The following is a 14,879-nucleotide window of genomic DNA, read 5'->3' on the forward strand; positions in this document are numbered from 1 at the left end:
GGTCCGTACCATCCTATAACACGTTATCAACACGATTAGCTCTACTGTGATGTGGTCTTGGGAGAGTGTGTTGTAAAGCAATCCCACGTTAGTGGTGAGATGGAGTGTGGTGCTCCTCTAAGAGGTTAAGCACCCTTCCCTAATGAAGCCTTTTAAAACCGTGAGGGTCAAGTGTGCCAAAACGGAGTGTATCACTAGCAGCCCGGAAGGCTGGTCCGCACCATCCTATAACAATGTTCTTATTGTGCGTCGGAGATACTCTTATTCTTATTAGTAAAGATATAATAGGGAGAAGTCTATAGAGTTAGACAAGTGGCACTCAGAGTTTCTAAAATTGAGTATTGCATTGGAGATGTTCTTATTTTGGATAATAGATTAGATAGTCCTTAAGTCTGAAGTGTTGTTTGACAATCTGTCGAGGCTCAATGAAGATGAAAATTTATCATTTAATGATTGTGTGATTAACGTATAAATAATGACGTTTAGAGTATCTTTTAGACATATTACCACAGGTGTGAGCATATTTCATCCTTGTGATGTATCGAAGACAGTTGATATATGATTTGTGATTGTCTATTATACTCATTTAATCTTCTTGTATCAAAAAATGTATCTGAGTCTACTTACAATAGAGGAAAGTCATCCCTTTTGTCGAAATTATCTTCTTCACAAACATGTCCCTTTTGTCTAAGAAGCGGATCGATTCCCTTTTTCAGACAAAGGAATTCCAATGAAGGGAATCATTCTCTTCGCATGAGCAAAGAGAAAGGGAAAGATAAAATTAGTAGTCGAAGGTGGTGGTGGTCAGAAGTAGTAGTGTGGTCCGAGGTAATGGTGAAGAAGAAAATTAAGTGTAAAATATAAGCATGTTAGTTATTTGAAAGAAAAGTAAGTCGTCCTAGAAGTCACTTGTGGTCTAACTCTATTTGATCAAAATTGACTTGTCCCAAAATCAAAAGGGGTGCCCCAGAACACCGCCCAATAAGAATTGTTAATCTAGGTTCTAGGGTATCATGTCGTTCCATTGCTAGAGCATCAACCTGGACACCCATAAGCCATAACTGTGATGGTGGTGGTATTTGTTCATCTTTTCTTGTTCTACTAAACCATGAATGCGCAAGACAGAGAGAAAGTAATCCATGAAAAGAATTTGGGTTCGAATAGACAAAATATATCATGGAGTTCTTGGAGAAACTCTATAGTTTCTTCTTGATTAGAATGATTGATTAGAGATTTATCATGTCCACGTATACATAGTTCAAGAACCATTAAGGAATGCAAATAATTCTTAAGGAATTTGAGATTAGTAAAGCACTCTATTTCTTTAAGGAAGAAATTGCACGTTTTAATTGAAAACTGTTTGGTGCATTCATTTGGAAAAACAATCGTGTAGAAATCACGCCAAATATTGGCAGATTACCAACATAGAGCATAGAGGAACAAGTATGTGGGCAATGAAGATAATGATCCAACTAGCTACCAAACCGTTCCACCATTACCATGAGTGTAACTCGGTAGGAGGAGTTAGTTTTAGTTCTTTCAAATTACTAAACCCAGCTTATCTTTGGCTCAAAGAGTCATTTTCATTCCACAAGATCACAAGGCAGAAGTAGGATAATTAATGGAGAGGTAGGCAAGTTTTTTTTTTTTTTTATGAAGTAAGAGGTAGGCAAGTTGGGGTGATGAACATAAAAAAGAGGAGAAAATTGTGTATTCATAGATAAAACAAAACTAAAATGTTACCAGAAGAGATATCACCAGAAAATGTCATGATAAAACAAAAGTAAAATTGCTCTAATACCGTATGAAGTTTAATGGACTATGATGTATAAGGTAAATTTTGAGTTGAAATACCTAATCTCGTCGAAACTCGTAGGTTATGCCCATGGGAACTGGAATCAAAGTTTTTGTGAGAATTTGGACGTACTCTTGAATTCATAAGGTGTATCAAGTCTAGTTTATGAAATAAGACTACTTTTTTTTTTGTTAAGTTAAAAATAAAAGGATTAATTCCGTTTTGGCCCCCGATTTGTGACCAACTCGCCGTTTTGGCCCCTATAAGTGTCCGGCAGTTCTTTTTGGCCCCAATTTCCTGTTTGGCCCCAACATATTTTTGTAAGCTTCTCCATTATACCCTTAAACTCAATCAAGTGAATGCAGATAATTTACGTTTCCTTAATCAAGTTATTGCACCCACGCGTATCATATGTTTTTCTTCTGTTGAAAGACATGTATGGTAAGTTGAAAACTAGCTCTTTCTACCTTGAAATGTAGGGGTCAATTATTCAAGAAATTTAGTTTATTTGTCTATACATTATCATCTTATTTTGATGAATATTTGAACCCATACAGTAGACAAAAGAATTAACCAATGATCTTACCCATCGAATTAGTATATCATTCCGTATCTCAAAAATAACTTTTACTGTAATTGTTTTTAAATAACAATATATTGTTTCTATTATAGTCCATTCTAAGTAGGGGTGAACATTTGGTATCCGAACCGACCAAAACCGATCCAAACGGTTTTGGCCGGTTCGGACACCGATCCAAAAGCATTATGGATTGGCTCGGCTATTTAAGTCCCATAACCGAGTGCTTCGGATCGGTGTATGGACGAGGGCCCTAGATAACCGAGTTAACCGAACCGACCCGTAACCAACCAAATAAGAAACAAACCCTAACCCTCCTCCCAAATTTCCCAACACTCGAACAGACTACTATCTTGGCATCTCTTGAAATCCACCACCGAACTCAAGATCCTCTTCCAGATCCTCTTCCAATATCTAGGGTTTCGTTTTATTTGCTTGTTGCTAGCATTAATGGCGTCTTAATCGGGTAAGACAATTACTTTAGTTCTTCAATTTATAGGGTTTTTGTTTGATCTTTTAGGGTTTTTCTTAGAGTGTCTATATCTAGGGTTTTGTTTATTACTTCTTTTGTTTCCATAAATGTATATAAGAAATTACAAATGTTCTTTCTTTCAATTCCCAACAAGTTAATGGGTTTGCAAAAACATATCCAAATCCTTGAAAATATTTGGATTCCCCTACCATAGTATATAACACCAACAGAGTTTTATGCCATTGAAGATTATATTTCTATTGTTGTATTAAGTATGGGTTTCTTTATCATCTTCTAATACGTAGTTTTGTTTGCTAACTGTTTTAATTTTGTGAATCATGTTATTATAAATGAACATTTTCTGTATCTTAGTTTGAGTTTGTGGTTTAGGTTGAAGGAATTAAGTAAATTACTTGGTACTGTACTACTGTTACTATTGCTAATGGAGGTGTTGTGTTATGCCTAATATTCATGAATAACTGTTGCTGGTCAAAACCTAGAACTAATTTCTCGTCACCTCCTACTTATATACCAGTACCTGTTTGTTCTTCCTCTTCTTCAGTTGATTCATCTTCACACGAGAAGAATAAAATTAGTAGTACTAAACCTAGAGTAGTAGTTAATGTTAGAAGGAGATGTTTAGTTACTTCAGTTGCTCATCTTTTTAGTAATGGTTGTCATGATAGTATCTAAGGTGTATGGAAGTTGAAATAGTTGTTGTTGTTGTTGTTGTTGTTGATCTTCTCTTTTGTTTCCTCTTTTGGGGTTTATAGATAGTCTAGTTATTAAGTAGTTTATACTACTTTCTTTCTCAATTTCTTTTGCTTATTTTCGAAGGAGATGTTGCTCTTTAAGTTTAAGCTTTTGATTCTCAATTTCTTTTCTTGTTTGATAGATTATGAAAAAGGGAACATATGTTAACACAATTATGCAACCTTAGGGAGTCTTGACTGGTCTATCGGACTCGAGATTCTGTTTCTTATTGGGTTATGAAATTTTACCATATCTTATAAATTTGCGCTTTAATTTGCAGCTTAATACATGTGGAATGGACATGGGCGGAGGTGTTAGTGGGCTCACCCGGGCTGCAGCCCGGGTGTGACCCTAACATTTTCCACATAAACCCTAATATTTGGTAACCCAACCCAACACTCCCTATAACCCAGCCCGGCTCTTAAAAAACATAATTCTCTTTAGCCTCCTTTACACTCTTTCTTCCTGGTTCCCTTACTTTTTTCATTGCTACTAGAAATCTTCTTTGTTCTTGGCTTGGGAGACTTGGAGTGTTGTTCAATCTAGAATAGGGGGCTACAAATGAAGTTATTATCCTTCTTCTATTCTCTTAGACCATCACTCAACAAGTAAGTCCATAATTTTTATAATCTTTTCAAACCCTATTTTGAAATTATAAAATTATGAAAGAGTGAAAGTGGAACTAGTTGATTAATGACTATAAACTTCTTCACTTCTTCTTTATAGTTCATAGAAGAAAAAACACACTACTTAGATGTGAAATTGTGGATTCCAAAATCCCTAATAGAGTACAAAACTAATACCTAAAATTGATTGGAAATGGTTGGAATAATGGTGTGTTGATTGTCTTATAAGTTATAAAGTATAACATTGAAACTAAAACCTAAATTGTTGGAATAATGGTGTTTGGATTCCAAAATCCCTAATTGAGTACTATAAAAACTAATACCTAAACTTCTTCACTTCTTCTTTATATTTAATAGAAGAAAAGACATAGATGTGAAATTGTGGATTCCAAAATCCCTAATTGAGTACAAAACTAATACCTAAAATTGATTGGAATAATGGTGTGGTGATGGTCTTATAAGTTACAAATTATAACATTGAAACTAAAACCTAAGTTGTTGGAATAGTGGTGTGTGGATTCCAAAATCCCTAATTGAGCACTATAAAAACTAATACCTAAACTTCTTCACTTCTTCTTTAGAGTTCGTACTTCGTAGAATAAAACTAATACCTAAAATAGATGATTTTAACCGCTTAAAGAACCGAAGGCTACAACTTAGAATAGTTTTATATTGCTTTTTGGTATATATTGAAGTCGTGGTGTCGACGACTTTTTTTTTTTTTTTTAATATTTTTTGCTTTTTTTGGTGTACGTATCTATCGTATATGGATAGATATATGGTACTTATTTTGCCGATATACATATATATATATATATATATATATATATAATATAGTATATAGATCATATTTTCTTTGGGACCTTATTCAGTTAATTATAAACTCGAAAATTTAAATTTGAATGGCTATATGTACTTCAGATTTCAGCCCGTCCCTCAACCAATTCCTGGCTCCGCCTCTGGGAATGGAGATAACGTTCTTAGTACGAGGAACAGAAGAAGGAAAGGATTTGGAGGGTTTAGCAATCTACGTTTTGAACCTATGTTTATCATTTTCTTTAACTCACTTAATGTTGAGAATCTATGTGACTCGATGATTGTGATTTAGTGTTGAATTCTTTTACGTTTTGGACTTGTATGTATTTAATTGCAACAGGTTTATGTCGAAATTATTGCACCAGGTTTATGTCGGAAAATGAAAATTAGGTGTATTAAAATCGCAGCAGGTTTATGTCGACATTAGAAATTGAGCAGGTTTATGTCTGAAATTGAAAATTAAGTGCAAAATTGCAGCAGGTTAATGAAAATTAGGGATACTAAAATTACAACAGGTGGTTCGGTTATCCAACTGAACCAAACCGCTCATATAGTGTTCGGTTGGATGACCGAACCGAACCATAAGCGGATTGGCTCGGTCAGCAATTTTCAAAAACCGCTACTTTCGGTTCGGCCTTTGGATGGCTTCAAAATTTCGGTTATCCAACCGATGAACAACCCTAATTCTAAGATTATTTTACCAAAATTTTCTTTGGCCGCGACTTTAGGGAATAAAGAAAAATCTCTAAGAAATAAAGCAATGTTGACTTGTATATATGGTGGAGAAAGAGATAAGAAGAAGAAAGTACAAAACTGGAGGAGGAAGAGGCGGAGGAGAAAGATAAGGATAAATATGGTGGCTGGTAAGGTTAAGGTGAGGGGAAGAAAACGAAGATTAGGAGGTAAGAGACAACTTAGTAAAGTTTTGGGTCAAAATAAAGAAGTCTTTATATCCTAGAGATTTTTCTTTATAATTTTTGGGTTCTTAGTCCAAAAAGCTACACCTAAACACACATCTAGTCCACCCTAATATTAATATAGGATTTTAAGTCAAATAATAATTATAATAAATATTTAGTCCAAATTAGTTAAAGTATGTCTAGATGTCAAAGTTACAGTTTTTTCTGTTTATTGATTTTTGTTTTGTTTCATAAATTACATGTTATTTATTGTTAAAATTTCGTACTTTATTTCATTTTTTTTACGTGTCCTACATAACACATTATGTATCAAAAATGTTTCTTCCAAAACGAAAAAGGACTGAAAACCCATTTTGAGAAGATTGAACCTTAAACCCTTTTTGAATTTTATTTTGAATTTAAAACTTATGGACCCTTTTCTTTATTCCCAATGCCGCGGCCCTTTCTTTTACCTTCAAATAACCATTTCATAATGGGGAAAAATTGCTGAAATGCACACATTTTTTAACTTTTTTTTGTCATTTTTTAACTTTTCTTTTCTTTTTCTTTTGTCATTTTTACTTCACCACTTGCCTTCAAACACATATTGTAATAGACTATTAGACTAATAGTAAAGGGTACTGGGTACATGATATTTTTTTTGTTATTTATGTGGTATCCCTCAAGCCTCATATGAATGTATCCACAACCACACTCCTCAGATAAAAAGAAAATCTCACACAAACCCTAAACTCAAACACACTCCACCAATCTCCACTAGCCAACTAAGCTTTTCTTATCTTCTCACTCTCCACTCACAAATTCCCCCAAATCTAAACCAATCCTTCCAAAACCACACTTCTTAATCTCCTTCCTCTCCTTCTTTCTCTCTCTACAAAACATCTCATCATCCTTCCTAGAGAGAGAGAAAGATAGAGAAACAACCCAAGAAAGAGAAAAATGTCACTCACAATCCCCACCAGCCTCTTCAAACCACTCTCATCATCAAAACCCAAACTCAATTTTCCCCAATATAACCTAAAATCACGTTCACAAATCATCTGTTCAGCCAAAAACAATGAATCATCATCATCATCAGAATCTTCATCAAATGGAGTTCCTACACTCCAGGCTTTCTCCACTGCACTGGCACTCTCATCAATACTTTTATCATCAACTCCACTTCCTGCCTCAGCTGATATAGCTGGACTTACTCCTTGTAAAGAATCTAAACAATTTGCAAAGAGAGAAAAACAACAAATTAAAAAATTAGAATCTTCATTGAAGCTGTACGCTCCTGATTCAGCTCCGGCACTTGCTATCAAAGCCACTGTTGAAAAGACCAAAAAGAGGTTCGCTAACTACGGAAATTACGGTTTACTCTGTGGATCCGACGGTCTACCTCATTTGATTGTTAGTGGAGATCAACGGCACTGGGGTGAGTTTATTACACCAGGGATTTTGTTTCTATACATCGCAGGTTGGATTGGATGGGTAGGCCGAAGTTATTTGATTGCTATTAGAGATGAGAAAAAACCCACACAAAAAGAGATTATTATTGATGTTCCTTTAGCTTCTGGATTGCTTTTTAAAGGGTTTAGTTGGCCAATTGCTGCTTATAGAGAGTATTTGAATGGTGATCTTGTTGTTGATGATGCTGATGTAACTGTGATGTAATTAAATTCTACTTTTTTAATTCCATGTGGTTTTTGTTAAAGAAATTGTTTTTAGTATATATATGAAACATTTAACATATTTGAGGCTCTCAACCCATACAACTTTTGTTTAATCATTACAAGACATTCATTAGGTAATGGAGAGATAATACGAATATACATCAAGATAATAAGCATTAAACTTTTAAGGACAGATATTAAATGATCACTGTAACTGTTTGATTTAAGTCTTAGAAATCATGTCTTCCCTTAAAGGCCATCACAAGGGGCCTAAAATCCATCTAATGCACACATTCCACGAGATGGAACCTAAGATCGTCCGATTGCGGAGTGGGTGTCCAACCACTACATTAATAATTGGACTGATTCAGACAAAATCGTATCTATATAAAGCTAACAAATATTTAAAGTTATACTTGAACTTGAATTTTTTATACTAATATTTATTGGGTTTTACATATTTTACTACGTTCGTGCATTTTGTAATATCCCCGCCATTTCCTCTTATTTCTTTCACTTCATTACATCTCTACACCTCCCAGTTCTTTTCCGACAGAAGGTTGCCGACAACTTACGGTGGGCGACCTTCAACCATTCTCCTCCTACTCTTCCTCCTCCACTTTCTTTCTTCTTTTCTTTTTTCTTTCTCTTTTTGCTCTCTCTTTGACGAAAGGGGCTCTTCTTTGCCGGAGAGAATAAAGAGTGAATATGAAAAGAAGGGTGAGAAGAGAAGAGGAAGAAGAAGACATAGGAAAAAGAAGAAAAGAGGAACAAATAAAAAATAAAATTTTGAGATGAAGGTCGCAACTGATGGAGAAGAAAGGTTAAGTGTAGGATAGATGAAACGAAATGGATGATAGAAGGGGAAATAATGTGGATATTAATGTTTATACTTTTCTAATAATAGTTTTACTTTCACCCCTATGTGTATTTCTGGAAAATTGTAAAAAATTCGATCTTCGGAAGCCTATTTGAATCGGCAGACACCTACGAGGACCAAAAATACCCTTCTTTTTAACCTTTTTTTGATGAGACCCTTCTTTAATTTTAACCTAACATACCATTGCCCCATACGTGATTCACAATATCTACGGGACATATCATGCACCACTACCTTTACTAAGCCTCACATGGTAGAAGGGCATGCCCACTTTAACAACGACCAATACACCTTGCTTATAGACTACAGATTAGGAAAAAGAGAATGAACGACTGACGATAAAATTTACCATTTACAAAAGAAAAGTGATGAAGATAGAGGGAGAATAAGAGCATTTCTAATGCAAGACTCAACTTGAGAAAATAAGAGTTTGGAAAAAAAAAACTCTCTCCAATGCAACACTCAGTTAGGATCTCAAATAATGTGGCATCATTTAATGTTGAGATGTCTCACGAGAAACTAAATATTTGAATTTTTATATGAGTATCTCAATTGTCTTGGTCCGATATTCACTTTATATTTTGAAGTAATATGAAGTTTTTCTTCATATCTAATTTATTTTTATTGAGTCAATAAATGACATGTGTATCAAGTGGAGTTCGTTTTGAGATCTCTATTGGAGACATACAAAGTTTAAAGAAACTCAATTTAGCCACATATCAGAATAAAAATCTCAATTGGGACTTACACATAGGACTAATTGAGTTTTTTTAATTTTGCACTGGAGATGTCCTTGGGTTCCCTTATCAGATATGGAAAGAAGTGAACTCTTCAGTGTAAGAACTTCTCACTTTTTTTTATCTTTATCTTCTTAATTTTTAGTGTGTTTAAGAATTGACTTTGTCAAAATCAACATACAATGTCGAAATCACTGATTTTGTCAAGCCAAGTAGTAATGAAAAAACCTTTGTACCTTCACCAATTTTGAAAAGAAAATAAAGAATAGGTAAATGGATGATGACAAAGGTGTCTCCAACCGAAAAAGAGAGATGAAGATAAAAATGAAGATGGAGATGGAGATGGAGATGAAGGAGAAACAAGATCTTTTTCCCGGGTTCGACGAGCGAGGAACGGGTGATTTGCGGATTTTCTTAACAATGATTTATTTTACCTAGGTAACAAACCCATAACATGATCAGATTAAACTAGTTCAACTAAAAAAAAATGATCAGATTAAACTTCTTAGGCATTCTTTGGTCTTCTCTTATTTCAAGTTTCTAGATGAAGATTACTGAGGACTTTAACTTTTATTTTTCTTCCCAATTGTATTATTTTCTTAGTATTTTCTTGAATCTTTGACCAAAATTAGATATGGAGTATAGAATTTAGACTTCTTGTTGGTCATTAGTCAAAGTCCCAAATGGGCCACAATTATAGAACTTTGAGAGAGTTACCCTTTTCATATTTTAAATCTTTTTTCCATTTCTATGCATTTTTTTTAGAGGGATTGGGTCATTGGTCCAAAAAGGGGACCGAAATGAAAATCCCACCAAAAGTTGCCTAAAAATGAAAGGGAGGTCCAATGTGTCAGTTTTGGGGGTCAAAACTAAGTAAAGGGCCCTTAGAAAATACAGTATTTACCGTTCATGCCATCGAAAATTACAAAATTGCCATTGAAAATTACAAAATTGCCATCGAAATTTCTCGGAAAACGATTTTTTTTCTGAAAAATAATCTGACAACCCGTCCATCAGAATGTGTATTGTTCAGAAATTTACGGAACTGCCGCCGAAAAATTCCCAGGAAACGAAATTTTTTTCGGGAAATTATTTTATTTACTGGAAATTTTTTTCTATACTAGACATTTTTGTTGGGCGAGAATTTGAAATTTCGTAAAAAAATTTGAAAATTTGGGCGGGAATTTGAAATTTCGTTTGAAATTTTCAAAACTTCGAAAAAAAGATTTTGTGACCGGGAAATTATTTTATTTACTGGAAATTTTTTCTGTACTAGACACTTTTGCTGGGCGGGAATTTAAAATTTTCAAAAAAATTTGAAAATTTGGCCGGGAATTTGAAATTTCGTTTGAAAATTTCGAAAAAAATATTTCGTTTGAAAATTTAAAAAAAAATTGAAAATTGGAATTTTTTGTGTACGGGAATTTATTTTATTTACCGAGAAGAGATGGTTTGCTGGGCGGGAAATTTCAAATTTTCAAAAAAATTTAAAACTTTGAATTTTTCGTGTACTGGTAAATTATTTTATTTACCAGACATTTTTTTTTTCAGGAAAACGTCAGTGTGGACGGGTAGAAAGTCACACGGTTAGAAGGATCGTCGGGTGGGCACCAGCAACGGGCAGAAGGTCGGTTCTGGTAGCCGGGTAGACGGGTAGGCAAACGTCAGAGAAGGGAACAGCTACTGTCGGGCCAACGTCAGGGTAGAAAACGGGTACCAGTAGCCTGTAAACCTGCACAAGGGAAACACAACCGTGAAGTCCAAGGGGGCACCGGCGATGGTGTCGGCCAAGGACCCTCCGACGGTCAAGTCAGTAACTTAGTTCGATGTAATAAAGTGAATAAACCGAAGGTAGAGTTACTAATGATGGTAGAATCGTTGTAGCGTCGGGGTGGCACGACTCGTAGAGTGGCCGGAGCTCGGTTCTACGGAATGGTGAGTTGTGGTAGCTTCTGGACTACTTGGTCAACAGAGTAGACTTCTGGTTATGGAAGAGTAGGATTCTGCTTGCGGAAGGGTAGATCTCTGCTTACAGAAGGGTAGACTCCTGCTCACAGAAGGGTAGACTAACGGGGAATGAGAGAAACGAGAAGCCTCTAGCAAGTTCCGATGTAGTTTCGTGGAAGCTTCTGACCGGAATCTCTGCCTTAGGCTAGCTTTAGACCAGAGGTCGTCGGGGTAGGTGATTTGTAGCCGGAGCTTAGTATAGAGTGAGTGAGGTGATCGGAGTAGACTTCTGGAGTGCTAAATAGAGAATAAGTAAGTAGTTTTCGAGTGAGAGTCTGAACCCTTTCCAAGAGTGAGGCTTCCTCTATTTATAGGGTGTAGAGGATAGTAACCGCTCTTAGGGGCGCAGGGTTGTTGGATCCGCAATAGTAGGATCATACTAGACTGCTTCCGTGGCCGTTGATCTCTTGAGAGAGAAGGGTAGCCTTACGATACCCGTTGCCCTAGCCTGTTCGTTGCCAGTAGAAATAGTCCACCACTCCTTTAAAGTAGCGCAAGACTCGGTCTTCTACCATGACCTCAACGTGTAGCAGAATGCTAGGATTGGACTGACTCAATCTCTAACAATTTGGCCACGTGTACGCACAACTAGCTGGAGTGTGGGTGGATCGTCATGGCAGACTTTATCTCGGCATGCCAGGAGCGTGGGCTTGGGTAGGCCTGCTTAGAATTTCTGGGCTTGCGAGGCGTGTTGGGCTTTCGGTGGGCTTCCTTGCTAGACCGTAGAGGCTACTGAAGGCACCCCTCAAATGTTACACGAGGGTGGGCGCATAAGGAAGGCCCAATGCTGTTTTTTGCCAATACAGTCAGCATGTCCCGTCCAAGGGCAAGAGGGGAATAAAAAAAAACTGACATTTGGACCTGCAACTAATTTTTGGGCAAGAGTGGATTTTTTTTTGGTTTACCCCCTAGATTTTGGACTGTTGACTCAAAAATCCTTTTTTTTACCTTCATTTATGGACAATTAGTTCTATTTAATTCATGACCTTTTGAAGAAAAAAACCGGGGAAATAAACAAAAAAAATCATTGAAAGATTTTCTAGAAGATCCTCACATGATCTAATATTATAATTTCTCATACACTATTTTTTTTTTGTTGAAATATCTCATACACTATTCATTTAAAAAATAAAGTTTTTTTTATTCTCTATGCATGTTCTACTTTATTATTACACACTTAATTAGATGCAGTAGAACAAATATTGACCCATTAGTCCATTACTAGGGCATGATTTTCTCATCTCATCCCACTATCCAAGGGCATGATCTTCTGTCTATGTTCTACTTTTTCTTTTGTGATGCTCTTTGTTATTTTCTCCCACTTTAGTTACACAAGCTATTGAATCATCATGACGACTAAGGAGATCTTAGGCTATTAAGCATGTGCTTGACTTTTAAGGTATTTAACCACAGAATAATTAGAGTTCTATCAGATATTTAGTTTGTCAGAAGTTCATGTTACTCAAAATTCGGTGAATTTTAGAAAACCAAACGTACCATCTAACCTATATAAAAGATTTGTATGTGAGACAAACACCAAATCCGATGGTATAAATAAGAGGGTATAAGTTGTCTTGAGGACAGAGATTACTTGATTCATTGATTTTTTGATCTCTTCTTTTATTACTGTTGTTTCTTTTTGTTTTATTAATTTCTGATTCTAAAACCAAATTAAAAGTCTTAATTTTCAACCAAAACAAACTTTTATTGTTTAAAAGAAATTAAAAATTTATAACTACAACAAAATAAATTTCTTCTCTTAGTATACCAGCAGGGACAACATGTTCTCTATATGGATCAAATTTCAACAAAAAAGTTTTCTTCAAAATTTTTGGGGGAGGATGTGGTTACAAGTTAGCCATTGTTGACTTACCATATATTTAATAGAGGACTAATCCAAACTTTATGAGTTTTCACGAAAAAGACACCTTTGCAAATGATAATTTTATTTAATCTTCTCGATGACAAGTCATTGACCATGATTACTGTTTTATTTTCGTTACAAAAAATATACTCAACTCGCTTTCTGGGACTCCCACTTGAACCGCATGTGAGAGAAACAAGAATTTTTTTCTTCACGTGACTGGACATGTGAGAGGAGAGAGAAATTCTTGTTTTTATCACAAGCGGTTCGAGTGTGAGTCGAAAGAGAGGGTTGTGTAGTCTTGTTATTTCCCTCCCTCAGACTTTTTTTTCTCATTATTTTTGTTTTGACCGAGTCGAACGAGAGATTGTCTACCTTTACCTTTTCCACAAAAAACCAAAACAGACTTTAAATAATTCTTCAACATAAACTTAAAAGGATTTAGTTATTTATTTCATCACACTTAAGGTGGGCCCGGTTCAAACTTCTGGGAGGCTCCAAGGGGGGTTTAAAAATAGAGCCCTACATAATGCATGGCAACAAAAATAAATAAATTTTCAATTATACCTACAGTAAGATTTGAAATCCTGACATCTTATTCAAAATCTTACCACTAAACTACAATTTAACTAAATATCTTGAACTTGTGTAAAATATGATTATTGTTTTGAAAAAAAAAAAAACCGATGCACTTATTACGTAGGGGGGCAGCCAAAGCACCCCTTGGGAAAACAAGAAGATTGGAGGAGTACAAAATTTTTAGGAGAAATTATGATTTTTGTCAAATTCTCTAGGTACAAAATTTTAAAGAAAAATAGTAAATTTGTCAAATTTACCGGGCAACAAAACTTCTTCTTCGTCTCTGACTACCATCTCCGGTCACCACTACACATTTTTCTCCTCACTTTCTTTTCATCTTCTCCTCCTATCACCACTTATCGTGTCTGTCTTCTCCTCTCTTTCTTCTTCCTATTCTCTTCCCAGCCCCACTTATCCTTCCTCTATTTCTCTCTCCTCCTCCCTTTCTCTTTATTTATTCCGTTGAAGGGGGAGCCTGATCTGGTTTGCGGGATGACTATCCCCCATACGAGTAGCTTACTGGTTCGAGCGATGATCCCCCAAGGCAGTAAGCATACATGTAGTTTCTCTTCTTGTATTAGTTAGTCTTGTCAAAAAATAATGTCTATGTGACTTTCCATAATTTGAGCAAAAGTGAATACGAATCACTGGGAGCTCCAATCAAAGAAAGATACATCAGATTTTTACTAAATGTATGAAATATCTTGTTCGATCGAGCACTAATGAAAATGATACATTAAAATACAGAAAATTGGGCCAAAGACCCAATTTTGAACTTCTTTTTTGTTAAAAAGACAAGTTATATCTGATTTGATTAGTTTGGTTAAAAATCTAAATATTTGTATTCACTCTGGTTGAAAACCCAAACATTTGTATTTGTTTTGGTTAAAAAATAATATTTCTGCAAAGTATTGGGAAGATGTAAGAAAGTATCACAAAACTGTTGTAAGGTGTTGCAAATTAAAAGTATTTAGAGAGCTGAATACTAAAAAAAAAATAAAAAAAAAATTGACTATTCATGGGAACAAAAAATTTATAAGATGTTTTAGCCAACTTTTCTCATTAAATGTTCATTTAGTATAAGGAATTGTTCAACCACAACAAGTCTCTCTCTCTCTCTCTGATATCACTTTACACTAATTAATACATTAATTTCAACAGAGAAGAAGTTGTCCAAAAAACACAACAAGAAATCAAA

General features: G+C 35.2%; 1 protein-coding gene across 1 annotated transcript; it reads left to right on the top strand.

Moving 5' to 3' along the window:
• Positions 1-6,785: 6,785 nt before the first annotated feature.
• PSAF (photosystem I subunit F) lies at positions 6,786-7,691 on the top strand. Its single transcript, XM_086636252.1, has one exon. It carries the CDS (start codon positions 6,899-6,901, stop codon positions 7,613-7,615), a length of 717 nt encoding a protein of 238 aa, XP_086492378.1. The 5' UTR covers positions 6,786-6,898; the 3' UTR covers positions 7,616-7,691.
• The last annotated feature ends 7,188 nt before the right edge of the window (positions 7,692-14,879 follow it).

The sequence above is a fragment of the Eschscholzia californica genome, unplaced genomic scaffold, assembly GCF_041429995.1.
Source record: "Eschscholzia californica isolate CP2 unplaced genomic scaffold, dmEscCali1.0.p SCAF_4, whole genome shotgun sequence".
Lineage (NCBI taxonomy): Eukaryota > Viridiplantae > Streptophyta > Magnoliopsida > Ranunculales > Papaveraceae > Eschscholzia > Eschscholzia californica.

What these genes read in the sequence shown, in the direction of transcription:
- PSAF (XM_086636252.1), top strand. Translation starts at nt 6,899, where the DNA reads ATGTCACTCACAATCCCCACCAGCCTCTTCAAACCACTCTCATCATCA.